The sequence below is a fragment of the Chamaea fasciata genome, unplaced genomic scaffold, assembly GCF_029207755.1.
Source record: "Chamaea fasciata isolate MVZ Bird 193981 ecotype frontalis unplaced genomic scaffold, bChaFas1.0.hap1 SCAF_21, whole genome shotgun sequence".
NCBI lineage: Eukaryota > Metazoa > Chordata > Aves > Passeriformes > Sylviidae > Chamaea > Chamaea fasciata.
The window spans coordinates 2,978,584-3,006,288 of NW_027094106.1; the positions used below are offsets into that span (position 1 = coordinate 2,978,584).

The 27,705-nt window shown below is 42.9% G+C and overlaps 1 protein-coding gene across 1 annotated transcript in view; it reads right to left on the minus strand.

Moving 5' to 3' along the window:
• Positions 1 to 25,026, minus strand: part of GTF2I (general transcription factor IIi) — a 79,839-nt gene extending 54,813 nt beyond the window's left edge. The window contains exons 1-3 of the mRNA XM_066202129.1: positions 24,858 to 25,026; positions 11,287 to 11,392; positions 10,653 to 10,791 (exon numbers count right to left, since the gene is read on the minus strand). Of these exons, the coding sequence (XP_066058226.1) occupies positions 10,653 to 10,791; positions 11,287 to 11,385 (238 nt within the window). The 5' untranslated portion in view covers positions 11,386 to 11,392; positions 24,858 to 25,026. The remainder of the gene's footprint in view (positions 1 to 10,652; positions 10,792 to 11,286; positions 11,393 to 24,857) is intronic.
• Between the last annotated feature and the right edge of the window lie 2,679 nt (positions 25,027 to 27,705).

Below are 27,705 nucleotides of genomic sequence, written 5' to 3' on the forward strand. Positions count from 1 at the left end.
GACAAACATAACATAAAATAGTAAGTTATTACAAGTGCCTAGTCCCTCCACTTTAGACTAGAGATTCTCAAGAAGGAATCCTGCCAGGAAATTTTAAGAATTTTCTTGTATTAGAAGCAAATGCATGTATCTATGTACATAAGCAATGAGCAAGTTTAAATTCACACCAGAATTATTATATCCTACCCACAATCTTTGCAAATATCACTCTCTGAAGAATATGAATGACAAATTAAGAGACACGTCCAAGGAGGCTTTTTTTTGCATGAAGAGGTAGAAAACACTTAATCTCATGAGAGGATAATACAGTAAAAATAAAATGCTAAACTGCCAAGAAAAGAAGGACCAATAGAGTCACCAAGGAAAAGGTAAAATGCCAGTGTGAAGGGTCCCATAGCTCTCTAGTGCTGTGCATGATATCTTACGTAGCAGTTCTATTATGTCCCTGTTTATTTATTCTGCATGTGCTTCGCAGAACATTTTACAGAAGGGATCTGATTTTCACCATGACAGGACATCTCTTTCAAAGACATTTTAAGTACAAACCTCTTACTGCTGACTAAGAGGAGCTACAAACAAGCTATCATCACGCAAAACAGAGAAGATTTCAGCCCTACATCTTGTTCTAGTCTCTGAGCAAGTCACTGAAAAAGGGGTGAAGCACTAAGAACGCTTCCAGTATTAAAAAGCAAACCGAAGTGATGGTTTTGGGTGGCAGCTTTCCTTTCTTATAATTCAATTCTTGCTAAGATTTACTGAGAGTCATCCAGCAAAACCAGAGGCAAACAACAGAGATATGCTTGCCTACCTGGAAGGAAAGGCAAGGGGGATCTGTGTTCCTTTGTGCAAGAGCATGATCAGTGCTGAAGCTGTGTCATGACTTCACCACGAGCCAGCACAGCAGTAAGCCTGAAACACTGCGATGTGCATCACCAGGACTGCTGGCATCAGAATTCTACACTGACACAAGAAAACAAACATCAGTTTGAACAACTGATTACAAATGGGCAGTGAAATGAGCTGAAGCAGCAATGCTTTTAGTAAAACCACATTTATCATCTTAAAAACTCGTATCTTCATTTCAAAGAGAATCTCATCCTTCCTCTCTGCAGATCATTCACCTGCTTCATGCCCTGGAAACCCACCTCCATGTGACATTTAGCCTGCCAGCTCTTCAGGCCTGAAACTTTTGCTTCCTCTGCAGTACGACAGAGCCTATCAGATCATGAAAAATAATGCAAAACGAGGATATTGTTATATACCTGCAACACGGGTGCTTAATCAATGACAGCTTCTAGGATTTGCCTGTGGACTTGGGATAAGACATCAGTTTCCATTTACAGCTACATCTAATGTAGCTTTTTGAGTGGGCGTTTTTCCCGTGTAAGAAATTGATTCACTGAAAATGCCTTTACTGCCAGCAGCTTCAGAAAGTGTACCCACACTTTCTAAAAATAATAAACAAACCAGAATTAAGATGACAACACTGACCACTTTATATGAAAATGAAAAGCAGACAGAAGAGAGAGGAATTTTCTTTCTTAACTAGAAGACAAACACTTATCGGATTTTTTTTATTACATGATTTTTATGCATTTTCTTAAAATCAATTATGTATCTGCCTCCCTAATCCCTCCAACAATTGTTGGCCCATTTTAATCAAAACTCACAAACAAGATTAAGTTCCAAACACAGCAAGATTTGTAACAGCCCTGCACAACTGATCCAACCTAGCAGGCATTCACTCCTCCTGCCACTACCAAAGGACACAGGAACCCTTGGAGGTTACACAACTTCACAGGCTCTTCCAAAGCCCTTGCCACAATTACTGGAGCCCCGAGCAGGATTCTGGCTACATTTGGGAAGGGATGCCTAGGACATATGCAACAAGATCTGGTGCAGAAGATGGATGAGGGGGCTGTATTTACAGGGTAAATGGCACACAAAGCAGGAGGAATGGTTATGTGGTAAAAGAATAGCACGCCACACAGTTGTGAGCATCCTGCAGAATTTGTTTCGTTACTCTTCTGGATTCAGCAGGATTACAACTACACAACTCCCAACCCTCATTTTGCAAGAAGAGCCAATATATGCTTAAGTGTCTCTTATCCTCTTCAATTGTTCAGGTGTTTTGTTTCTTTGGAATATCCCTCCCTCCAGGTCTGACAGTCCAGCATACCACTTAGCTGGAAAAGCAATCTCCCAGCTGTCCCCACTACTACAAAACAGAGAGCTGGGTTGGGAAAAGGTAAGCTGCATTTCTCCTGCAGAGCAGAGAATGCCCTGCTGGGCCACACAACAGACAAGCAACAAATCCAGCACTGTCCTCATCTCACCAAAGAATAGGAAACAAAGAAATCAAGCTTTAGCAGAAAAACTATTTACTTAACTGAAACCTCCACAAAAAAAGACCTGAAGATGAGATGCTCAACAGAGAAAAGCTGGCATAATTTGGTATCTGAAGCTGATAAGAGCTCAGGACTCCTCTAGCAAAAGAGCTGTCAATCCCATGGCAGTTAAGACATCTTAAAACATCAGAAGATTTTTCATCAGGTAGCATTCAATCTCTCATGGAGAGAAAAACAAGAAGTAATTTTAAGAACATGAATGTGACCCCTGTGCAGGCACTCTGAGAGGCAACTTAAGAGCAACAACAATTTTGTGACACCACTCATATACATGTAATTCATTATTTGTGCTTAAGGAAAATAACTGCAATGAAAGAGGGAAAGTAAGTGGGTGCACAGCTAAAAACATTTTGCTTTGCTTATAATGTTATTCACCCAATTCATCTGTGAGCTCCTTCAGGCCATCCAGCTTTACAGTACATGAGATTGGAAGATATCGTCAAATTTTTTAAAAAGTCATTTTATAATTATCAAATGATCACTTGTGTAGGCCTGAGAGATTTTAGTCTGTTAGCAGCTGCTAACATTTTCCCAAGGAAAGTTTTCTCAGGAAACCTTTTTCTCAAAACAATCTTGGTAAACAACTGTCCTTTCTCAAAACAATCTTTGTCCAGCTGGAGTTCTGCTGTTTCTCTGGTTTAACCAATGGCATTAGAGAGGTGTCGTTCCTATTCACCAATCATGTTAAATCTGTACTGGAACACCTTATAAAAGGTAGTAAGAATTTAGACAATAAAGCCTTTTTTCTATGCTCTTTGCCTTCTGAAAATATTTGGAGTCTTTTGTGTCTTACAGCAACATACTTGAACCACACAAAAAGCAAATCACCAGAGGCAGAATTTAGGAGGCACAAAATTTCAAAAACACTGACTATCTCCAGTAATTTTCTGTTTGTTGTCAACCCTGAGGGAACAAGATGTGTGGTTTCCGTGGAAATGGGACTGAACTTTCCCTGCAGGTTTTTAAACCGGCCGTTAACTTCATAGCCCTTAGCTGGCTTGGCAGAGAGAGAACATCAAAGGTTTGTGGCAATCAAGCCAGGCAACCCAGCTGTGGAAGTTACCCAGCTCTGAAACGACCCAAGAAAAACAGCAGGGAGCTCTGAGCTAGGCAGGGCATGGCTAGAGCAAAGGCTGCTGGAAAGAAAAGGCATCCAAACTGGCAAACCACATGGAAGAGTCTCTGTTCCTGACACATCTACAAGGAAGAGAGGCAGATGATGGAAGCATCTCCAAGGAAAGGGAGGTGATACCAAAACCAGACAGAAAATGAATTTTCTAACATAATTTGAAGTATTAGAAAGCAGGCATTTGTTATTACAGCACTGGACACACTCAGAGGGTATATCCTCCAATCAAATGTGTGTCCCAAAACTTTACAACAGAATATTTATTCCATCATGTCCATACATATTTATTACAAGGTACTTCCTAGATAATAACATCATTTCTCCTAGAACTAATTTGAATGCATCTGCCTCTTACTGGAAGTCTTTTTATCTCCTACAGGGTCATCTAAAGGGGTCTCAGGTGGTTGTACTCACTGAGTGCCCTCAATGTTACAAATGACCTTGCCTTGGGTTTTTCTTAAGGCATTTCTCGTTGCTACTTGTTAAATAACTCAGTCAAAAAAGCCACTATGATCCTCATTATCTGTTTCTCCACTGGTTCCAGCTGTGTTTATCATCTTGCATGGATACTTCTACATTCTTTTATCTCTTTTTGCTAGTTAGTCTTTAAGGTCTATCTAGCAGCTTCAAGGGGACTGAAAGTTTCTATTCTCTGTGTTATCTACCAGAGGCAAAATGACTTGTGTCTAACTAGGTAGCACAAGTTTTGAAAATACAAGTTCCTTTTTACTTTGAGAACTTGGGAAAAGGGGTGAACAGACTTTTAAATGAAGGGAAACTGCCCATAATGTAAAACTTCAGAAAAGCAGATTAATTCAACCCTAATACCATGAGAAAGGGCTTGCAAAGGAGACTATAAAAATGCATGGCTAGCTGGCCTGGCCACCATCCACTTTAGGTAAAACCCTTTTATCAATCCAGGAAGCTGGGGAAAAATAAGTGGTAGAAAAGGGAGTATAGCAGGTCACAAGGTACAGCTAAAAGATAGGAAAATTCTTTCTATGTCTTTCACGAAGATCTAATCTATTAATGCAGAATTCAGATAATAAACATATAATATGTGAAAAATATGCAGCACAAAAACTACATTATTGTTGGGGGTTAGGTTTGTTCCTTCTTTCTCTAAAGAATTTTTTCCCCATAAGTTACCAAGGAGACCAAGTGTTGGATACTTGAGAGTACTTAACCGAAACAAAGAAGCAGACAAAGTTAAAAGAAAGAAATAATGCAGGTAAAAGACAGAGCTTGAGGCAGCTGGGGGCTCTTCTTTTTCCGGCGTTCAAGAAAAAAAAAAAAAACAGCTGTTGCTAACTAGAAGAGTTTCACTGTGGCCAAAGGGATCCAGTCCCTGGGAAATCTACTATCACCAGTTCAACCTAAATCCAAAGTTTTCTCTGCCACCCGCGGGAGCTGGTCCAGGCCCTGCCTCGCCTTCGGCTTCTTCGGCGCTGCTCCTCTTGCTACAGCGTGACCCTGCACCCCCTGCGCTGCCGGGACATCCTGCCCCTGCCTGCCGGGACACCCTGCCATCCAGCTACCAGCCCGGGACTTTTCCACTGTTTCAGCTTGGTGCTCTGAGGATCCTGCAGGGACACCGAAACCAAACTGCCCTGGGTTTTGTGAAACAAAGCCCTCAAGGTTCTTGGTACTGTTTTCGTTTGTTATTAATGCTGTAGTTGTTTGGTGAGGTTTTTTTGTGTTTGTTTGCTTTGTAATACATACTAGTAAAAAACTGCTATTCCTATTTCCCAAATCTTTGCCTAAGAACCTCTGATTTTAATTTATAATTGAAAAAAAAAAAAAAAAAAAAAAGAAGCAAAGAAAAGAGCTTACACTCTCCATTCCAAAGAAAACTGCAGTTTTTGGGGTTTTTTTATTACCTGGCAAATACCTTTCTTCCCAAACCAAGACAATTATTTGCATTGCAAAAGTTAGGCAAAAGGGGATTGCAAGCTGAACCATTTGAGTGAGCTGAAATGGAGACAACAATGTCAAAAACCACCCAGCTCCTATAGTAAGATGATTTCTTTAGATTTTATTTTTATTACTTGCAACTGTTTGGTAAGTGCTAGGAATATTGTTTTTAAACTAATTCCTAAGCACATGATTTATTAGGAATAAACTGGTCAAGTCTTTAAGTGTAGTTGATTTAACTCACAGCAGAATTTCTGCAAATACAAAATAGAAGGTGACTGAAACTTAATCCAAAAATGTTCAGGTTAACACAGTTCAGCTAATTTATCAAGCAGTTAAAACTGCAACCGAACTCCCCCAAAAGCTAGGGGTGGAGCAGAAACAGATTTGAACTATGAACTACTGTTTCCAATAAAGAGTACTATGTAAATAAGACCGAGAAAACACTATCCCAAAGTGTTGGTGGCAGACACAATGTAGAAAAGTGTCCCCGCTTTCCAGCAGGAACATGTGAAGCTTCATGTTTTTTCATAGAATCACAGAATTAACTAGTTTGGAAAAGACCTTTGAGATCATTGAGGGTTATTTTATTAAACAAACAAAGATATCCTTACATAGCTTTCCCACACCTCTCCCTACAAAAAATATTAGGAAACTGTTCTCTAATTAACCCGCAGCAGAGACAGGTAGGTTAGCATTAACACATCATTAAACAGGTAGGATGAAAACTCACTCAGGTAACGTTTAAAGGACTAAAGAACAACCATATGATCCCTTCCACAAGAAGAGATGCCAGGTGACCCAAGTGACAGACATGGCAGGAATAAATACATCATATCTTCCAGCACAGTATGTCTGGGCAATGGTGAAAAGCCACAGTCAGAGCGGCCAGGAGCAGCCATCTATCTCTGCGGGTCTGGACACTGGGAGAAGCCTAAAAAGGGAGGTGAAAAAACTCAGGAACAAAACAGAGCCACAGCTGAGTAAGTTCCCATTAACAGTGACTGGGAAGAGCCTGTTCCGGCAGATACTCAGAATAAATATTTAGCAGATACTGCTTTAGAAGGGCCACTCCCAAACAGCTGCAAGGAAAATGGGTATGAAAGAGGTCAAGAGTTACAGAGGTGTAAAACAGCTCTGATTGGACAATAGGAAAGTGTCCTGACAGTCACACCTTTAAAATGCAACTATTCAATGACTTCCTTTTCTCCTGCTAGCATTCTGTAAAGTGTAAGACCAAAGCTAAAGCAATCATCACAGATACAGTCCCCATCTGCATTTAAAATAGTAGCAGATCAATGACATCGTACATGCAAGTCCACTAGTGTTTTGTCAGCGTTAATCCTCTGCCTGGCTTTTATTGTTTTTCTTTGATTTACTATTTATGTCTATGACTTAATGATTCCTTTATCTTCCCAATTATTCTGTAGCTTCAAGAGCATAAAAAACACAGAAGTCTGCTGGCCACAGACTACTTCTTTACTTGCCTGCAGATGATGGAGTACATCCAAGAGGAAACAGTAAATCAAAGAAACATACTGAGGAGCCAAAACTGGGCAATCTTTCCCATAAAGGCTGTGGAGAACTGCATTCCATTCATTCCTTCCGAGCAGGAGGAATGGCTGTGTCATTAAAAACTCTCAGATTTTCAGCATTCCTGAAACCACAAGAAGTTCTCACAACCTGTGGCTGGGTGGACACGGAGGTACAGGTAAGAAGAGTGAAAGGCCCTGGCTCAAAGTCTCTAGCAGGACTTCAACTCAAACTCTGGCCCATACCAGCTGCATTGTTAAGATCAGTGTGGAAACCCAAGGCCATCAGAAGAAAAATGAAGGCACCAAAAACAAAGGACCTAGCCAAGACGAATCACCTACAGGTGCAAGATGACCCCATCTCAGGCAAGTGAGCATGAAGCCCTGGCGCCACCAAATGAAAAAGCAGCATGACTGGGAGACTTGCCAGAAGCTGCAGACCTAGCAGGATTAAGCCTCCCCGCAATCCGCATATTAATGGTGTAGCAGCCAGTACCAGTGGAAATGCTAGCAGAGGCAACTGGGATTCTTGGAGAAGAATTGTCTCTTTGGCAGATGGGATGGAACACATGGTGCTGGGTAAAGATCTTTTGGTTCAGAACAGGTGACAAAAAAGGTGCTTCTGAGTCAGGAAGCTCTTCTGAAAGTTCCCTTCTGACAAGGAAATACAACCTGGGGAAAATAAGGCTTCCTCTGGGTTTTGGTGTTTCTTTGGTTGTCATATAAATTATCTCCAGCACACATTCAAATGAGAATGAATTCCACAGAGCCCAAGGGAAACTGCCAAGATGATGAACACATGAAGGGAACAGCATTTTTCCAGGAGTAAGTCACCTGTTCAGGACAGCTGATAACCCACAACTTCACAGCAATCCAGAGATGACAATCCAGAGGCACACTTCATCTTGCCAAGGCCATGCAAGAGGAACTGAACACACAATACACTTTAGCAGGGGGCAGAAACTAAAATGAAAAGGTACTGTTAGAGCAAGATGAATATGATCTTGATTGTTTACAGTGCAGAAGTATCTACACTTGTCCATATGCTCAATATGAGCAGGCGCTCAAAGAACATGCTCTTTCTACATACAGTACAAATTTACCCAGGCCTAGAATATCTGACACTGCAGGTTATCCAAGTCTCATGTTCTGGATACAAGCACATGCAGTTCTACACTGACTGAAACAGTCCACTGTAAAATAGGGCTCACAGCCATCTTCATTAAGCAGAGCTCAGAAGTGTGGGAATACACAAGACAGAGGGTAAAACAGATGTAATTAGCATAGCAAGTTTGATAACCAGGATGCCATGGCAGGAACAAACACACCTTTGAGATTACAGGAAGATGGGATTAAACCTGCTAACGAAAAGAGGAGAGATTCAATCAACCCCCTAGACAAAGACGTAGTAAAATGCATGAGTTGCTTGTATGATCTTTTAACCTAATTATTGTAGTAGAAATTGTTAACCTTCCTGAAATGATATTTAAATTCTTGGAAAACCTGAGTAAAATCGAATTCTGATCACGAATCAGTCTTCCCTTCTCTCCATCAATCGCTGATACAGAAGAATACATTATCTGACTCGGTTTTAAATAATTAATGCCTGTTGACTGCTTTTTCAACACTTACTACACGATCATACTAAAATTTAAAAAAGCATTGTTGTTGTCATTATCACAAGGTAACAAGGTAAGTGAGCTATGGGCAGGGCTCCTCTTTGTCCTGAAGCAAGGCATTAGGGAACCCACGCGGGTGAAAGTCACCAGGAATGAAAGCCACAGGAAACTAAACTCCAGTGCTGCTTTCACTGGACCACTATTATTTTTATCATTTTAATACTGCTAGAAAGTGTACATGCAACTTCCTTCCTAAACCTCATATATACATTTCATCAGTTTAGCCCACTAAATTATACTAAATAATTTTTAAAAAGCAGCAGGTTTGAAGCCTGAGCCCTACAAATTCTGAAAACTCTTCATACACTACTCAAATTATACAAAGGAGCTGTGAAAAACATGGAAATAAAGACTGAAGACATGCTGGCCTGCAGAGTCAGACATAACCAGACACATGTTTAGTAACTAGATTTGCTTCCATATTTAAAGAAATATGAAGATATCCACAAGTGGAGAGGCAATTCTCAATCTTGTCAGCACAATGTGTACCAGAGACTGACTTAACAGATGAAATTTTAAAGGTTTAATTCTAACAGCAAGGTAAGAATCTCTTAGAAGCACTTATCAGTCCTAAAGTAACAAGAAGGACTCAACTCTCACTAGTTAAAGATACAAAGAACGGTGTCCTTCCTGGATTCTTACAAAACATCTACTAAAATCTCAACTACCACTGCCTATGGCTCACTTTCATACTTGTGCTGGTTTGGCATTGATTGACATTTAGTCAGCAGGGAAGAAGCCACTCATGGAAGTGATTTTTCTAAGAGAAGCTGCTAACAGTTTCCTCGGTGCCTGACAAAACCAATCAGTGGCTAGTTTTGAATACTGACACCTTGTTAAACCACTAAGAAGCTGAACACGCCTCTGTGAACACACATGTTAAAAATCAAACAAACCCTGGGAAACCTCTCTTCTTCTTCCAGCCTGTGAACAGGTAACCAGATGGCAGGAGAACAAAGAGATGCCGTAGTCTTAGGCTGAAATTCGTTTGCAAGGCCATGGTGATGGACTTGATACACTAAAATATCCCTTTAATCCATGGAAACAGTATGGGGAGATGGAGTGTTCAAATTGCAGACATGAGCAAAGGCATTCGTGCTGAAGCAAGCAGATGTTGAAGTAGCTGTGACCTCATGAGAAGCTTGAACAGAGAGAGAGATGAGAGTGATGAAAGACCCTCTGCCTCCAGGGAAAGAAGACCTTTGTTCCTAGAGATGAAGATGATCTCAGAGACAGATGAAGAGAACCTTTGCTTTGAACAGCTCATCCTTAAATAGTACACCATGAGTTTGACATGGCCCATGAACGCAGCTGTGGGAAGGCTGCATGAGGTGGGAGGGACTTCACAAATGCAGATTTCTGGGTGGCTGCTGTCTGTGAGAATTGAAGCCATGAGAGAACAATTTTCTTGTGAAGTCTCCATAACATGGCAATAGAGACTCCTCTCCCTAAGAGAACTGATGAAAGTCTGTTTTAGAGGTGGTCAACTTATCCAAGTCCTAAGATTTTGTCTTTGTACATCGTCAGTGGGAAAAAAAAAAGAAGGTTGTGGGGGGAGGAGAGGCAGTTTGATTCTGATTTTTTTTTCTTTTAGTTCTGTTAATAAAGTTTTGAGCCTGCTTTGCTCTCCTATTAATTCTTATCTCACAATAGAAAATGAGAAAGTAATTCTAGAGGGCACTTAACCCACCACGTTATTTGGTGCGTTGGGCAGGAAACTCAAATTGAGCAAACTAAAACCACTACAATACTGAACTGAAGGAACAAGGTACAAGGGGAAAAACGAGTATTTCCAACCATTGTAGAAATAACACTCCAAAAAAGACCACTGTTACTGCTCATTTAATGTTTCCAAACAGCTAGATTTGCCATAGCCAATATAATTATAGCACACAGCCATGATAGACAGAATTTTGCTCCCAAAGTTACCAATATTATGCAATATACATTATCCAGTTTGTGACATACAAAAATAAAACACGAAACTTACAGTATTCTGTAAAATCCATCTTAATATCCTCCCTGGAGTTGACAAAGGCTTTTCCTCTCTCAGTTCCAACTACAAAAATATTTCTTGCATATATACCAATACAGGCAATTTCTGCCTTGGACTTGGCAAGTTCTTTACACTATAAAAAGAAAAAGAAAAAGAAAAAGCTTTTGTTACCGTAGTTAAGATACAGTTAATAAAAATGTATGTGATATAATGTAAAGCAATTACTGTACTGCTGCCAGCATCCACTCTTCAGAAGGTACTGTGAGCAACATAATATCAGCCAGTAGCAAGGCAAAATTTACACCTCTGGAATACTATTCATGAGAAATCTTAAAAGCATTGTAGATTCATTAGCAAAACTATATAGACTTGTATAGACAAAAAACAGAACACACTCTTGCCTTTCAACCACGTTGTACCTAACCAATCAATAAATATTTCCCATTTATTTGGCAAAATAATTTTTAAAACAACCACATCACAACAAGAAACAAGACTACTGATAGCACAATATGATACAGATACAACAATCCACCTTCCCTGCTGCCCAGTGGGAAGCATTATACTGATATAATCCTGCAAATACCAAGACAGATTTATGATGCAGAAACTTAACATCTCTACATACCACTGACTCAAGTCCTGACATGAGAAAATTAACCACCACTCTGGTTTCCAAGGATTCCTCATCATGGATGGATGTTGCTGGTGCAATAGTTTGAGCCATTTTCCTCCTGTAAAATGAAATGAAATGAAAAAACCTTTTTTAGATACATACAACGTTGCAAAAAAATGAAAGCCCCACTTATGCAAGCAAAGAAATAATAAATTCAAAATCCTATAGAACACAGCCCTCTAAAAACTAGCAACCAAAAAGGCAAATTAACAGGAGAAAGTGCTTGCTCTTCTAGTCTTTCATGTTTCCTGCTATTTTATCCAAAGCTGCAGTGTCTTGGGTTTCGTAACCAAAAAAAAAAAAAAAAAAAAAAAAAAAGCTTATTCTATTCCATCTATTGAAACCCGTTTGGGGAGATTTTTCTTTATCTGTTGTAATTCCAGAAGGGAGAGGGTAACTGCCTTCTCTGATAACAAGCCAACTATTAAAAACTGGGTGGAGCATTGTTTCTTATCTCTGCTCAGTGGAGCAGTGTTTCTTATCTCCGTTCACTCTTCCACTACCCTCATGGGGATATCTTATGTTAATAAACCATTAAAGCTCACCAATGACACGACACATTACATCATCCTATTGTAAGATGCTCTACCCAGGGAGAAGGAGCCAAACCATCTTCACTTAGATAAAAAGGAGCCACAAGTGTCACCAGTCATCCAGTTTTTCCACTGGATCCCTGGAGAAGACCTGACCCATCTCACCATTACTGGACCCTTTTTTCTACAGGACTGTCTCTACTCCACAACACCACATCTGTCACTCCAGGAGGGCTTACTCTGGACTGCTCCCAACAGCCTGACCAACAGGGCGTCAGGTTGTATTTCTGACTCTGTCAGGGTTTTCTAGGATTTCTTGTTTGTTTGTTTCCTTGCTTATTCTTCTGTACTACATTTGTATTTTTTATATCCCTAGTAAAGAACTGCTATACCTATTCCCAAAATCTTTGCCTGACAGCCTTTTAATTGCAAATTTATGATAATTTCGAAAAGGGGGGGAGGGGCTTACATTTTAAGGGAGACTCCAACTGGCAGATACCTGTCTATCTAAACCAAGACAATCAGTTACTATCTCAGCATACGATCCTGTTACCTTTTGAAAACATATTCAATTAATGGAAGTTATGAGTGGGGATTTCAAAGGCACTGAACAAATGGGTGGCCAAGAGCCTGCAAGTGGGACAATTGGAGCATTTCTGGTGCTGCTAAACAGGAACGCACCAATATACATGTCCCCTTTGAATGGCAAGTCCTCTCTGAGTTATGCCAACTAGCCATCAAACATGGACTGGGGACTCTGGCCATTGCAAACATATTACAGTTTCTAGCTGCCAATGAAATGACAGCCTTTGATATCAAGCAAATAGACCAGCTGCTCTGTACCCCGATTCAATACATGATGTTTTAATCCACCTGGCAGCAATATGCAGAAGAGCTTGCTGCATAATTTAGAGGTGCCGCAGCAAGATCCACACTTTGGGGTAGGAGTTCCTCAACTTCTGGGATTGCCTCCCACAGATAACCCACAGTTGCAAGCACAACCAAATTCCTTGATATTAACACAGGCAAGAGATTTAGAAAGGCAGGCCCTGCTGAAAGTTCCAAACACAGCAACACCAACTCAGACATGCAACAATTAAGCAGGGCCCCAAAGAGCCTTACGCTCAATTTATAGAATGATTACAAGATGCAATGGAAAAGCAAATAGTGAAACACTAATGCAAAAAATCCGCTGATACTGCAATTGGCAAGGGATAATGTAAAGGAAGGCTGCAGCATAGCTATGGGCCTATTATGAAGAGAAAATCCATCCTTAGACGAAATGATTGATTCATGAGATTGATTGAATCATGAAACGATTGAATGCATGTTCTCAAGTTGGAGCTGAGTCATATAACATGGCTTTGTTAGCTAATTCCTTCGCAGCTGCTGTGAGGTTGTTGTGCCATCGTTACAGATGCGGGCAACAAGGCCACATGAAAGTAAATTGTCCTTGCAAGTCCAACTCACTGGGGACACGCCAAAACCAAAGAACTATGCCTAGAGCAGGAAACTGTAATCAATGTAGAAAACCAGGTCACTTTGCCAAGCAATGCAAGTCCAAATTCCACATTAATGGGCAGTCTCTCAATGAGCAGGGAAATGGGAACAAGAGCCCGAAGGGGAAGCACGCACAGACACAAGCACCTTCCCCCATGTTGGGGGTTAGGTTTGTTCCTTCTTTCTCTAAAGAATTTTTTCCCCATAAGTTACCAAGGAGACCAAGTGTTGGATACTTGAGAGTACTTAACCGAAACAAAGAGGTGGACAAAGGTGGAAGGGGGAGATAATGTAGGTAAAAGACAGAGCTTGAGGCAGCTGCGGGCTCTTCTTTTTCCGGCATATGGGGAGAGAGAAAATGGCTGTTGCTGGCTGGAAGAGTTTCACTGTGGCCAAAAGAATCCAGTCCTGGGAAATCTACTATCACCAGTTCAGCCTGAATCCTGCGTTTTTCTCTGCCACCCGCGGGAGCGGGGCTGGCTATGCCTCGCCTTCGGGTTCTTCGGCGCTGCTCCTCTTGCTACAGCGTGACCCTGCACCCCCTGCGCTGCCGGGACATCCTGCCCCTGCCTGCCGGGACACCCTGCCATCCCAGCTACCAGCCTGGGACTTTTCCACTGTTTCAGCTTGGTGCTCTGAGGATCCTGCAGAAACGCCAAAACCAAACTGCCCTGGGTTTTGTGAAACAAAGCCCTCAAGGTTCTTGGTACTGTTTTCGTTTGTTATTAATGCTGTAGTTGTTTGGTGAGGTTTTTTGTGTTTGTTTGCTTTGTAATACATACTAGTAAAGAACTGTTATTCCTGTTTCCCAAATCTTTGCCTAAGAGCCTCTGATTGTAAATTTATAATTGAAAAAGAACAAAAGGGTGGAGGGGGGGGGTTTACACTCTCCATTCCAAAGGAAACTGCAGTTGTTTTTTTTTTTTTTTTTATTACCTGGCAGATACCTGTCTTCCCAAACCAAGACACCCCAGTGCAAGCCTGTGTGACCAGCTCACACGGAGAACAAGAGGATCAGCTGGCATGGATGTTTCCACCGCTGACACAATAACTATAGACTCATTAGACATGCATAAGTTCCCCTTACTTGGAAGGGCCTATTGGGAAAGGATTGAGTGCACTATTATTAGGAAGATCAAGTGCAACGTTGCAAGGTATTTTTGTTCACCCTGGTGTTATAGATGTGGATTACATGGGATAGACATGTGCCATGGTATCAACACCTAATCCTCCTGTGACCATCCCAGCTAAAAGTCGCATTGCTCAACTTACACCTATTATGTCTTGTGTCCCTAAAACAGATTCAAAGCTGCAAGGAGACCGAGGTTCTGGATCGACAGGAGAACCTCAAATATACTGGACTCAGGTCGTATCTGATTGAAGACCAAACATGGTTTGTACTCTCACAATGCCTCAGGCAAATCCATTTCACATCAAGGTTAGTGGGATGATAGATACTGAAGCATTCGTTACTATCATATCTGCTAACACATGGCCTCAATCATGGCCTGCCACAGCTGTAGGATCTGTTGTTGCTGGTCTCAGAGGTACCACACAAAGTTACCTAAGTAGTACACTGTGTTAGTTAAAAATCCAGATGGACAGATGGCCACGATCCATCCCTATGGATGCTGTGCCACTCAGCCTATGGAGAAGGGATATCTTGTCAGCATGGGGAGTTCAGGTGGGAACATATTTTTAATGGGGATCACTGTGCTGAAGGGCATAAAGCATCCTACGTTAGCCTTAAAGTGGCTTACTGAACGACCTGTGTGGGTTGATCAGTGGCCCCATGAAAAAGAAAAACCAAATACCCTTAATATGGCAGTTTAGGAACAATTAAATCAAGGACATATTGAGCCATCAAGTCCATGGAACACTCCTGTGTTTATGATTAAAAAGAAATCAGGTAAATGGAGTTACTCCATGACTTAAGAAAAATTAATGCAGTTATGGAAAGTATGGGTTCTCACATAGTTGGGGATGCCATCCCCAACTATGATACCTGCTACCTGGGATATTTTGATTGTCGACTTGAAAGATTGTTTTATCACTATTCCTTTACATACTGATGATATCCCAAAGTTTGCATTTACAGTGCCCTCTATCAATCATGCAGCACCCATCAAACAATATCAATGGAAAGTGCTGCCACAGGGTATGAAAAGCACTCCAACAATTTGTCAATGGTATGTTGCACAGGCACCCTCAATAGTGAGAGAACAATTCCCAGGAGTATAATGTTATCATTAAATGGATGACATTTTGATAGCAACCCCAACCAAGGAGGGCTTTTAGCAGATTCAGTCAAGATTGATGCGAGCACTGCAAGAGTTTGGGTGGCAAATTTCACCAGAAAAGGACCAGCAGCAATTCCCATGGAAGTACCTTGAAGTTAAAATACAAGATCAAACAATAAGGCCACAAACAATACAATTTCCAACTAAGGTTCAAACATTGAATGATGCACAAAAACTTTTGGGTATCATCGACTGGGTACGGCCCTATTTAGGGTAAAGCACCCCACAACTATCACCCTTGTTCAATATTCTTAAAGGTGACCTTGAGTTAACTTCTCTGAGGAAATTAACTCTGGAAGCAAAAACCGCACTTGAAACAGTAGAGTGGGCCATAACATACTGACAAGTTCATCAGATTTGTCCTGAAGTTTGTATTACAGTGTGTACTGTTATTACTGATTTATACCCTACGGTATCATTGGTCAGTGGGACACTCAGTGGTCTGACCCACTATACATTTTAGAATGGATCTTTTTGCCATTGTTGAGCATGCCCGTGGAACCTGGAAGTGCATCCTCAAAAAACAAAAAGGGGAATGTGTGGTGAAACCCTGCAGAGTAGGGTGGCCAAAGCTATATTTACGCTGAAGCACCTTGCGATATTGTCAGACTCCCAAAACCCTGTTAAGTCATATTTTGTCATTGCAATTCTCTAATGACATCCAATTGCCCAAGCCTAAAGTATTGGTATGGGACCTCATTACCAACAAGCAGGAAAGTCTATAAGACCTTGTGACTTGGGGGTGCGGGTATGCTTGTATTTCTACAGATGCCAGCATTTGATGGGTACCTTCCCTGTCTGTGCACCTGCTCTATCTTCTGCTCTGGATCACAACCAGCAATGCCTCCCTGATGCCCCGACAGCCGACACTGTGGAACAGTAACAATGTTTGGGAATCGTTGCTCCATGCATTGAATCAGACATGATTTTGTGCGTCTATGGCATAACCAGAACAACCTTTTTGTATTTCCTTAGTGGGAGTACCCTTGAATGTCACACAAAGTATACAAGTAATACAAAATGTTATCAAAATGCAACACTCTTCCCAGAACAGTTGTAATACCACAACCCACTCTACGGAACTTTGGGATCTTTGGGATGACAATTTACCTGTTGCTTCACTTAAACCCCAAGAGTTAGACATTTTAGGGACATTATCAGCAGAAGGATGTGTATTTTTTATACACCAGGACATGATAAGTGAAACCAAATTGAAACAGGAAAGCAAAATTACACCACTGATAGTTTCTGAATTAAATACATTGGCTTCTTTTGTAGCAAAAAAGATAAATGAAACTTTCTTAATTTTGAGCACTTTGGCTATAGATGTAGTGTACAACATGCTACCTTGCAAAATGATGCTGCTGTTGATTTGGTTTTGTTATTTCAAGGACATGGTTGCGAAAAATCTGATGGCATATGTTGTATGAAAGATTTTCTACGATAGATTACTGGAAGGGTTAGGTTCATCAAGCTGGGTGAAGAACCTCAGTCAAAATGGGCTTATCATTTTTGTATTATCATAATTATTTCACTCATTATGTTTGTTATCCAGTCTGCAAAGGACCCTACAGAGGATAACAGAAACTGCCTTTGTAATAAAAAAAAAGTGGGAACAGTGATGGCTAACAGCTGGCCTGAGGGCCTCACAGACACAAGTAACCCTGACCCTGACTGGATCAGCCTGTACCCATGAAACAAAGGAAGTCAACATCTTTAGGGAAGAAGGCACTGAAAAGCAGAAAGACTTAACTGCAAGGAACGGGTGCCAGCCAATCTTTGGTGAGCACGTACACAGGCAGCTGTCAGGCAGTGAACTGGGTGGTAACAAGTTGCTAGCCAATTGGAATCGAATGTGTGATTTTTGAAAACCATATAAATGTTCACTGTGAACAATGAAGATTGCTATTGCCACTTGAGCCTTGAAGTATCGTGTCCATGGTTTCTGGCTCTGGTAAATAGCTCACTCTTGCCTGATATCATTTGCTCAAGTTGGAAGCTCTGCTTATTAATGGGGTTGTTTCCCTTGAGTTTTCTTAGGGTTGCAACAGTAGCAACTCAGATAAACAGCACTGAGCAATCAGAAACAATTTCCAAGTGGATTTTGCAATACCAGTCAGCAGCATGAACCTAAACTGATCCAAGGTCAGGCAATGCTTTTCAGAGTGGAGTCAGCTCTCCCCGTACCATCGGAGCAGGGACCTGAGGCAGCAGAACCAACACTGGCAGAGTCCAGCAGGTTCAGCGAGCAGCAAGACACACTGATCTCACACACCCCAGCAATTCTTACCTATCACTAGAACTCCTCTATAAGCTCTCACCTTCCCTGGAGGGTTGGCCACCATCCTTTGCCTTTGCCTGCCCGATCACAAAGTCACCTGTGAAGGCCACCTTCTTGGAGGAGGGTCAGATATCATTTTCCCTTTGTCTCCCTACACATGGTTCCCCGTGGCAGGCGCTATCTTGGAAAGAGTATTTCGCCACTTTGGGTGTCTCTTTGTTCCCCAGGAGTTAGTGATATTTAGCAATTTTGTAGCTAATGATTACTTACTGTTATTTTTTTGCTTCTTGCTTGTTAGTACACTTGTTTTTTTCCACTCATCTCTGCTCATAGTCATTTTCTCCTTATTGGTAAAAGGGATTCGTTCAAACTAAGTGGAGGTAACTCATTTAGAGCGTCTACCTCTTAAAATTGTCTTGAACCAAGACACCAGGACAGCATGGTTCCATGCCATCTAACAGTGACTTGGAAAAACAAATGCCATCACTCTGAATGTCCATCCTTCCCTGTCGCTGTAGGACACGAAAGTCTCCAAATACTTTCAGAAGGCAAAGAGCATAGAAAAAAGGCTTTATTGTTTAAATTCTTACTACCTTTTATAAGGTGTTCCGATACAGACTTAACGTGATCGGTGAATACAAACAACACCTCTCTAATGCTATTGGTTAAATTAGAGAAACAGCAAACACCAGCTGGACAAAGATTTTTTTGAGAAAGGACAGTTGTTTACTAAGATTGTTTTGAGAAAAAGGTTTCTTGAGAAACTTTTCCTTGGGAAAACGTTAGCAGCTGCCAGCAGACTAAAAATCCCTCAGACCTACACTTTCTTTCTTCCCCCTGCTCTGTATGCTGAGCATGACACCATACTGTCTGGGATGGCCCTGGGGTCAGCTGTCCCAGCTGTGTCCTCCGCAACTTGTTGTGCATCCCCAGCCTTCTCACTGGTGAGGAGAAAAACAGAAAAGGCCTTGGCTCTGTACAAACACTGCTCAGAGGTAATGAAAACATCCCTGAGTTATCAACAGTGTTTCCAGCAGAAATCCGAAACAGGGTACTATACCAGCTACTAAGAAAACTATCTATCTCAGTTACAACCAGCATACTGCCTAAGGTGAAGACCACCACAATACAGCGCTAAAAAAAATGCCTGAATTTTCCTTTTAGAAGGAGAAAACTAAAGACCAAATGTTACAACCCACCTCTGAAGGCAGGGTAAATGAGATTTATGCTAATAGAGCCCCTGAGGCAATTTAGAGTGAAACAGTGAAAGATCAGTATGTATATATAAATATATAAAAGTATACACATATAATTATATATGTATATGTGTCTTAGTTATAAAGACAGGTGTCTGCCAAGGAAAGCGGGAACCTCCCTTGGAATGGAGAGTATGACGCCCTTCCCTCCGAATTATAACTTTGAAATGAAGGGGCTTTCAGGCAAAGATAAGGGAAAAGGAATCCCAGTTCCTTACCAGTGTGTATATCAAGGCAAACAAACAGCAGCAGCAGCAGCAGCAGCAGCAGCAGAGCCGCAGCGCGGCTTCTCCGGGCTGCAGAGAGAAGGGCCCCGTCCCCCGGGGTGCAGTTCCGGGCAGGGCCGGCAGGGGCGCTGGCGGCTCCCGGCGGGCAGGGCGGGTGCGGTGGTTCCCCCGCGGCTGCAGGGGGCGCTGTGGCTTGTTCAGCTCTCTCAGATTAACAATAGCAGAGAATCCCAGCAGAAGGGATGGAAAAAGGGCTTCTTTACAAACCTCCTGGGGTAGCTGATCCCAGTGCCCCAGCAGGAACCCTGGGAGCAGCGGCCGGAACGGCAGGAACAAGCTCATATCCAGGGTAGCAGGCAAGAGGCAGCAGACACTCGGCAGCTGTATCTAGAATTGCAGGGCATGTTGGCAGGCAGGGAGTGCAGGCTACAGTGCAGCAAAAATCCCTGCAGCAGTAGCAGAGGCACAGTGGGGACTGGGCAGCAGCAGCCCAGCTCCCAGACAGGGCCGGGAGAGGCTCCTTGGAGGGAGAAGCAGCTCAGGTTTCCCCTGAGGCACCGGAGCAGATGGTGAAAGTCCTTTGTTTGGCGAGGTGGGGTGTTAACGAGGTCCCAGGCAATGGCCCCTTTACGAGCAGAGCTGCACTCAGGGTAGAGGAATGGGAGAAGACAGAACCCGCAGTGGTGGAGAACTCTCCCCACAGCCATCGCAGCCTGTCTCCTCTGTCAATGCCGAGAGAACAAGAGCCAGCAGTTGCCCCAGCCCCTTTTTCCCAGCCCAATTCCCCCAGTATCTCTGAAAGACAGAAACCCCCAGGTAAGGGTGCAGCCAGGTGCCCTCCTCCCCTGTGCTTGGCAACTTCTTTTGTCTCTCCTAAGTACCGGTCGTTCTGGTTTCTACACAACAAAATGGGAGAATACTCCAAAAGTGAAAGAAAACAAAAGGAAAACCCCTAACCTCCAACAATATGGCATGTTTATTTTAAAATTCTCTGGTTGCAGTGGAAAAGAGGTATATAGCTATTTTGGTTATTATCTACAGTAATGTAACAATACAGAAATACAAAGATGTCATTTAGGAAAACATAAAAGGAAAAGAAAGAAAGGGGAAGAAAGGATAAGGGTAGACAGTGGAGAGTAAATGTATCACCAGCCACGGATTCAGTAACAAGACTCGATTGTTACAATTTAGATATCCGTTGGTCAAAGTGATGGTTGCAGTCCTGATACTTCAGGGGTGGGGGAAGCCCATGAAACATGAGATCAGTGGGTTAGTGTAAGTTCAGTTCACATGGGAACACCCAAACGCCTCCCCAGAAAGGAGGAGATTTATAGTGTCTGCTGCAACACTGTTGGTCACGCACAATTATATTCTAGAAGGCCTCAGAAATGATCCTGGGGCACTCTGAGGGTCTCTGATGGCTCTTATCAGCCTTCTCCCCCATCTGGATTAATATCCAGCCTGTCCCTAAACACGGTCGATTTGCTGTAGTAATTCTCCTGTGGTAGATGTGCACTCCCTCTGCACCTGAGCTTTTCTTATACAGATCAGAGGTTTAATCACCACAGCCCCAAAAAGTCTCCTTCCCCTTGGTTAGGAAGTGAAAACCAGGCCTCAGCAAAGCACCTGCTGCTTTGGCAGATGGCCAGTGGTTTGAATCATTAACCTTTAAAATTCCAGTCTCTCATGCCAGACCAGGCCATGTCACTCCAAACAAACATGCATACAAATATGTATGTCACTCCTTCTTGATGGCTTCTGCTTTTCAGAACAAAACCATTTGCAATACTTGGGACAAGACAGAGCAAAAACTTTCCATCACTCCTGAACTCACACAAGGCAGACACGCCAACCTTGAGAAACCCAGACATAACAGATACCATCTCTAGAATTGCTTTGTCTGACACACAAAAACCAAAAGCAAAACAACCATGGAACAGGGGGCTGCTATTTGAAGTGTCCTACTGCAGCATCTAGGCATTCATAAACTACACTGGAATCATGTAAACAAAATGAAAAATTAATCACAGCACACCTGAGCATCTGATAATTCCTGTCTTTACCAGTGTAATTTTATTTATTTAGTCATCACGATGACCAGGTTCACTAATAATTACTTTAGTTCTGTGTATCCATCAACACACAGAATATTTGAGAAGTTAAATCATCTAAACTCTATTGGTATTTCTTTAATTATAACAGCATTGGTGTTGACACAATTTTTCAGAGAGAGAAATTGCTGTCCTCGCTAGTGCAAGATGGTCTTTTGTATTTCTATAATGCAATGGTCACAAACAGCAAACATAAGACTAACATAGGTTTAAGGACAACCAAAACCTTTTAATTCTTCTGGGGCTCTCACAAGGAGCTAATCCAACACTAAGCACCCACTCACGTTCCATCACCTTCGGGGGAAAAAACCCATCTGGTCAATTTACAGCTGGTATCCAAAGCGGCCATCTTTGCACAGTGCCTTCACACAGCCAAGTGCCCTGTGTCCCCACTGGCACACTGCTGCCTACCACAGCACACAGCAGGGCACTGACTGAGAGACCAACCATCCCACCACTCCTCAGCAGCCGTCAGTCCCTGTGGGAATACAGCCAGGAAGCAGGACTCAAAGTCCTGCTGAACTCATTACAGAAGCAGATGTGCTAGAGGACCACAAGCCCTGGCAAGTTGAGGCAGGACCCTGAAGGAGGAAGAGAGAAGGGTGTGCTTGGTATGCAAGACAGCACAGGCCTGTGCAAGTCTGTGCTAGCCCATAGTAAGCAAGGTTACTAAGAAACATTGATTCAATTGTAACTGTTGAAACAAGTAGTTACTTTTAACTCATGCTCGAAACCAGCAGTGTATTCCATAAAATTGGCTCAGTGATGCAAACCATGGAGATCCCCTCTCTTCAATCCCCCAACACGTCCCCTCCATTTGGTCACTTCATTCCCTCTGCAGCATTATCCCCTGTTTTTATTATTACATTTAACCAAATGAATCAGAACACTGATCTCCATGGAATGAATTATATGTGTTCTTCCTTGCATTAAAGGAAGAACATTGGTTAATCCTATTATGAGGCACTCTTCACCCAGAATACAAAGTCCAGAGACCAGAAATAAAAGTCAACCGGCCAAGCCAGAGTTTGGGAATGTGTCAGAAAATTACAAATACACAATCTTTTCAGAGGAACACAAGTTTCCATCAAATTTCTATGAAAAGGTTCTCACGTCCTGATGGATAAGAAAAAAGGTTACCAGTAGTGGTACCTCACTTGTCCCTAGGGTCCCCAGTTCCCAGTTTGTTTAGGAGACAAACTTTTACGCCATCTTATTCACATAGCAGAATTATAAGTCTCTTTAGTTTACTGTTTTCTTTCCTTTAAAATGCCTTATTGGATTTTGTTATCTTAAATGCAGAATTAAACAAGCAGAAAAAAATGAGGTATATTTTAAAAAGGAGTCTAAAAGTTGTTCATTATTGTGAGATGCTGACTGAAAGACTTGTACACCAACACCTCAGCTAGCTACATGATTAGCTTACAGGGGGCAGCCGCATTCACGAAATAGTCACCATGCAGATGTTTCTCTCAGGCCCCTTACATACCAAACTTTTAGTAACAGAAGCCTGCAAACAAAGAACTGGCAACACAACAGGTGATACCCAAAATATTTTGTATTTAAAAACATAGTTGTGAAGCCAAGAGAGGCTAATAAGGTGATAGGTCCATACAGATGTACAATTATAGGCCAACCTCTCTCTAACACCAGGCTGGACAGGCTTCTGCAGCAATTCTTTGTTTTCAGCTGGAGTTGTTCTTTTCTGGTGGCTCTAACATTACACACAGGGCCATTAAGATGATTAGAGGGACAGAACAACACTCCTACCAGGAAGGGCTGAGAGAATTAGGATTGTTCAGCCTGAAGAAAAGAAGCCCCAAGATGACCTAATTATGGCCTTCCAGAACCTGAAGATAGCCTACAAAAGAGCTGGACAGGGACTTTGAACAAGGCCTGGAGAGACAGGACTAGGGGGAAGGGCTTCACACTGACAGAGGGCAGAGTTAGACTGCATATTTTGAAGTGGTGATGCCTATATAAATAGCTTGAGTTATAAGATACCAATATAACCTGATATATCTACATAACCTGATATCAATATAACCTAAATAGTGACTTTTTATATATCTACATAACCTGATAACAATATAACCTGAATTACAGCTTTTTATACCTACATAACCTGATACAAATAACTTTCTACACAATCTAATGGCTTGTATATGGTTAACTAGTTCCTTAATGCTGAATAGACAAAAAAGAAAATAAAAACCTCACCAGGTGGATAGCTTTAGAGATATATAAGTATAGTACTAATGAGAAATTGGCAAATGCAAAGCCCACTCAGTCACAAAATAAAGGATTTGGAACAGTTAGGACCAGACAGACCCATGAACACCATAACTGCGTATGCTCCGAGGAGTAAGTTGAAAAGTTCAGATGTGAAGAAGACCTTGGAAGCCTTCATCAAAGAACACTGGTGACCCCCGAATTGAGGCCCAAGTGCAGTGCAAAAGAAGTATTTAATAACCATGAGATCACAGCATGTAAACTAGATCCGGCGCATATATGATGTAATAGTGACATAGTAACACTAAGCAATACTTGCTGTATAAATATACCACAGCACTTGACAAGGCAGGGTGAGTTAGGTGGAGATATCCTCCCCACCACCAGCACTGCAATAAATAAATAAATACATGCTGGGGATATATTTCCAGCTTATCTTTTGGGCATCAGTGGTAAGGCACTGGCACAGGTTGCCCGGACAAGCCATGGCTGCCCCATTCCTGGAAGTGCTCCTCATCAAGCTGGGCAGTGCTCGTAACGACCCGGTCTAGTGGAAGGTGTCAGAACTACGTGATTTTTTAAGTCCTTTCCAACCCAAAGCTTTATATAAATCCACAATTTCTACCCAGCGGAACGGAGCCTGAGTAGAAGGGTACAGCCAGTGCCCGCCATGGGTGCGGTTGAGGACTCCACACCTCACGGCCGTGTGCTGCGGTACACAGGACCGAGCCGGACCGAGGCCTGTCCCCCGCCCGCAGGCGCTGCCCCCGGGCCGGCCCGGCTCCCCCACAGCCATTTTCCACACCCCGCTCCGCCCCTTCCCCTCAACGCCCGACGGCCGCCGCCACGCGCCCGGCCCGGCATGCGCGCGCCGCCCCGCCAGCCAATGGGAGGCGGCGGCGGCGCGGCGGCAGCGCCCCCCTGTGCCGGCGGCGGAGCCGGGCGAGGCGAGCGCACCCCCCGGAGGGAGCGGCCCCGACCGCCGAACCCCCTCGGCCCCTCACGGCTCCGCGGCCGCCGGCACCGCGACACCGTCCGTCCCTCGCCCCACCCCGCCGGTCCCGGGCCCGCCCTCTCCCTCACCCGCTCCGAGGGCTGGCAGCCCGGTCCCTCCGGCTGAAGACGTCGCACGGCTACGGGGGAGACGCCGGGGCGGCGGCGGCTTCTCCGCGGGCTCTGAGCGGCGTGGAACGGCCCCGCTCCTCGTGCGCGCGGTCGGGCCGACCCCAGCGCCGCGCCGCGCCGGGCGGGGGATGGTTGGCTCGCGCAGCCGCGGCGGCGCTGGGCGCTCGCAGGGGCCGCTGGGAGACGCAGTCTCGGAGCGGAGCTCCCGCCGGGCACCGCGCCAGGCGCCGGCGGGGCACGGGCACCGCGCCTTCCGCCGGGGGACGGCCCGGGCCGCGCCGGGACGCGCTGTTCGCACAGATCGGCCACGCTGGACACCCAGAACTGCTCTCCAGAGCCGACTGTGAAAAACGAGGGTTCACTTTGTATGTAAATTTTTTAAAAAATAGGTTTAATGGAAAATGAGACAATTAGGAGATAGGAAAAGAAAAGCAAAGTCCGCCCGGCCGGGTGACTTGGTGTTTAGCCAAGTCCGCACCCTGCTATATCAGCGACATTCTTTAAATGCCCTTTCTATTGTATCAATCTGTCAAATATTCATATTTTTCCATAAACTAGTTTCCATATTCCAGGAGCTGTTTTGCATGGTCCCTTCTTGGGTCCGCCTTTTTAGAGCATGTGTGTTTCTTGGCTTGTGTCTTCTTATCACCTCCAGTTTGGGCCTTGGTCCATACTTTCTTCAGATGGTAGATGCTGATATCAGTAGCAGGGTCTTCTTTACATGTTCACTGGACGTTATCCCCACCAAACAGACAGTTTAAGCATACTCCATCGACTACTACCACTCTGCCTAATTTTCTTTATTAATAGCAGAAATAAAAACTTATATCCTTACCACACCGTTATTAATCATATAGCACACATCTCGTGAAAAGCCGACTTTAAAATATGCATTTATTACACAACCATGGCAGCAACAGCCTCCACCAGCAGAAAGCATTGCTTAGGGTTAATCAGGGCCTTCATAGCAAAACAGTCTTTTATTTCATTTTCAAAGACGTTAAGGGTAATGGATGCTATCTCCGAGATCTTTTTCCTGGCTAAAAAGAGTCAAATGTGTGGTAAATAGGTGTGATTCGTGCTGGCAAAATGGAAACAGTAATCAATATTTTTAAAATAATAAAATAGTGGTTAAAAATGCAATGCCAAGGAGGAGAGGGAAGGGGGTTCTCCCCCCCCCCCCCCGCAGATGTTCAATAAAGAGTAGAAAACAGGAAGGAACTAAGATAAGACTAGCTAAATTTATCTGGGAGACAGAACTGGGGGAACTCCAGGAAAATTGTTAATTATATGAGATTTATTGCCTTAATGTTCAAACATGGTATTCACTTATACAATACAAGCTTAATACGCATGTGTAATTAGAAAGGGTTACTAAAAGGACACACGAGGAAGATGAGAAGCCTTGCTCTGGCGACCCTCAATGGTGGTGAGACCCCCTAAAAAGGGTGGTGGAGCATGCACAGTAAAGGTGGTGATGAGGGCAGTGATGTAGATTTAACGAATCAAAAATAGGAGGAAATGGGTGGTGACACACAGTACAAAAAGGGTTAATTTGGGTCATCTTGTTGGTATGTGAGGCAGGATTCCAAGTTCTGCTCCATACCCCATGGTCTATATTTGTTTATGCACTACTGCTATTATTGGAACCAATGTATTATTTACTATTAGCAAAATTATTGTAAATTTTAAGCTGCTAAAATTATAATTCTGCTACATTTAATTTTGTTTGGGGTTTTGTTTTGTTGTTGTTGTTGTTGGGGTTTTTTTGTTTGCTTTTTGTTCGTTTGGTTGGGGGGTTTTTTTGATAGGATAATTAGGCAACACAAATACATATAACACTACATTTCAAAATTTGACCCCAATCAAAAGCACTGCAATTAAAACCAAGAGATGTTAAATCAAACTACCATTTTCATAAGTAACATTTTATTTACGGTGTGTAGACTCCCAAAACTGCTGATATATTTTCAAAATGTTCATTGTGTTTTAGAGTTGGACGGGAGTAACCACCAAACACTGCATCCTTAAGTAAATCTTATTTGTAAAGAAATGCAAGCATGCAGCTTCCTCCTGTTGTAGTGAATAGCAAGAAATCCATGTGGGGAATAAAGCTCAGAAGCTGGAAAAGGGGCCTGCAGGATATGCTTTGGCCATTCTTGTACCATCACTGAAGGCTGTGGACTTGAGCAAAACAAGTACCCACCTGCAAACACTGGCCAGAGTACCCTAAACAAATTACCTGAGTGAATCAAGATATCATGGTTCTTGTGGTTCCTTGCCACTATTCAGTTGTACATTATATGTGCCAGTTGCTTTCTGCAGGTAAGACCACTATTGCTATGACATGGGTCCTCAGAAGAGTTGAAATCTGGTATTTCTCCAGGTCAGGATTCTTCCTACTGTTCTGTACCCCTCTGTGTGAATCAACACATACAAGTAACCAAGGATAACCCTCAAACCACAGCCAAAATGCAAAGAGTAGATTTATTTCACTACCTCGCATTAATAACACCTTATGGAAGACAGATGGGGGCTCAGGCTCTATTTGGCTTAGTTCATTCTAGAAGAGAAGGGGGTGGAGGGTAGGGGATGCTAGCTACCTGCCTCATAAGAACAATGTAGCAGAACAATGTTGCATGTCTTTGACAAAGCAGAGGATGAGCAACATTCTAGCATTCCCAGCTGCAAAGTCACTTTGATGAAACTGTTCTCTCCTCCTCACCAAACCTTCCAGTTTTAACCCTCTCCTCCCAACACGCTCTCTATCACCACCTCCTGCCTCACGTGAGCTATGAGGATGGAT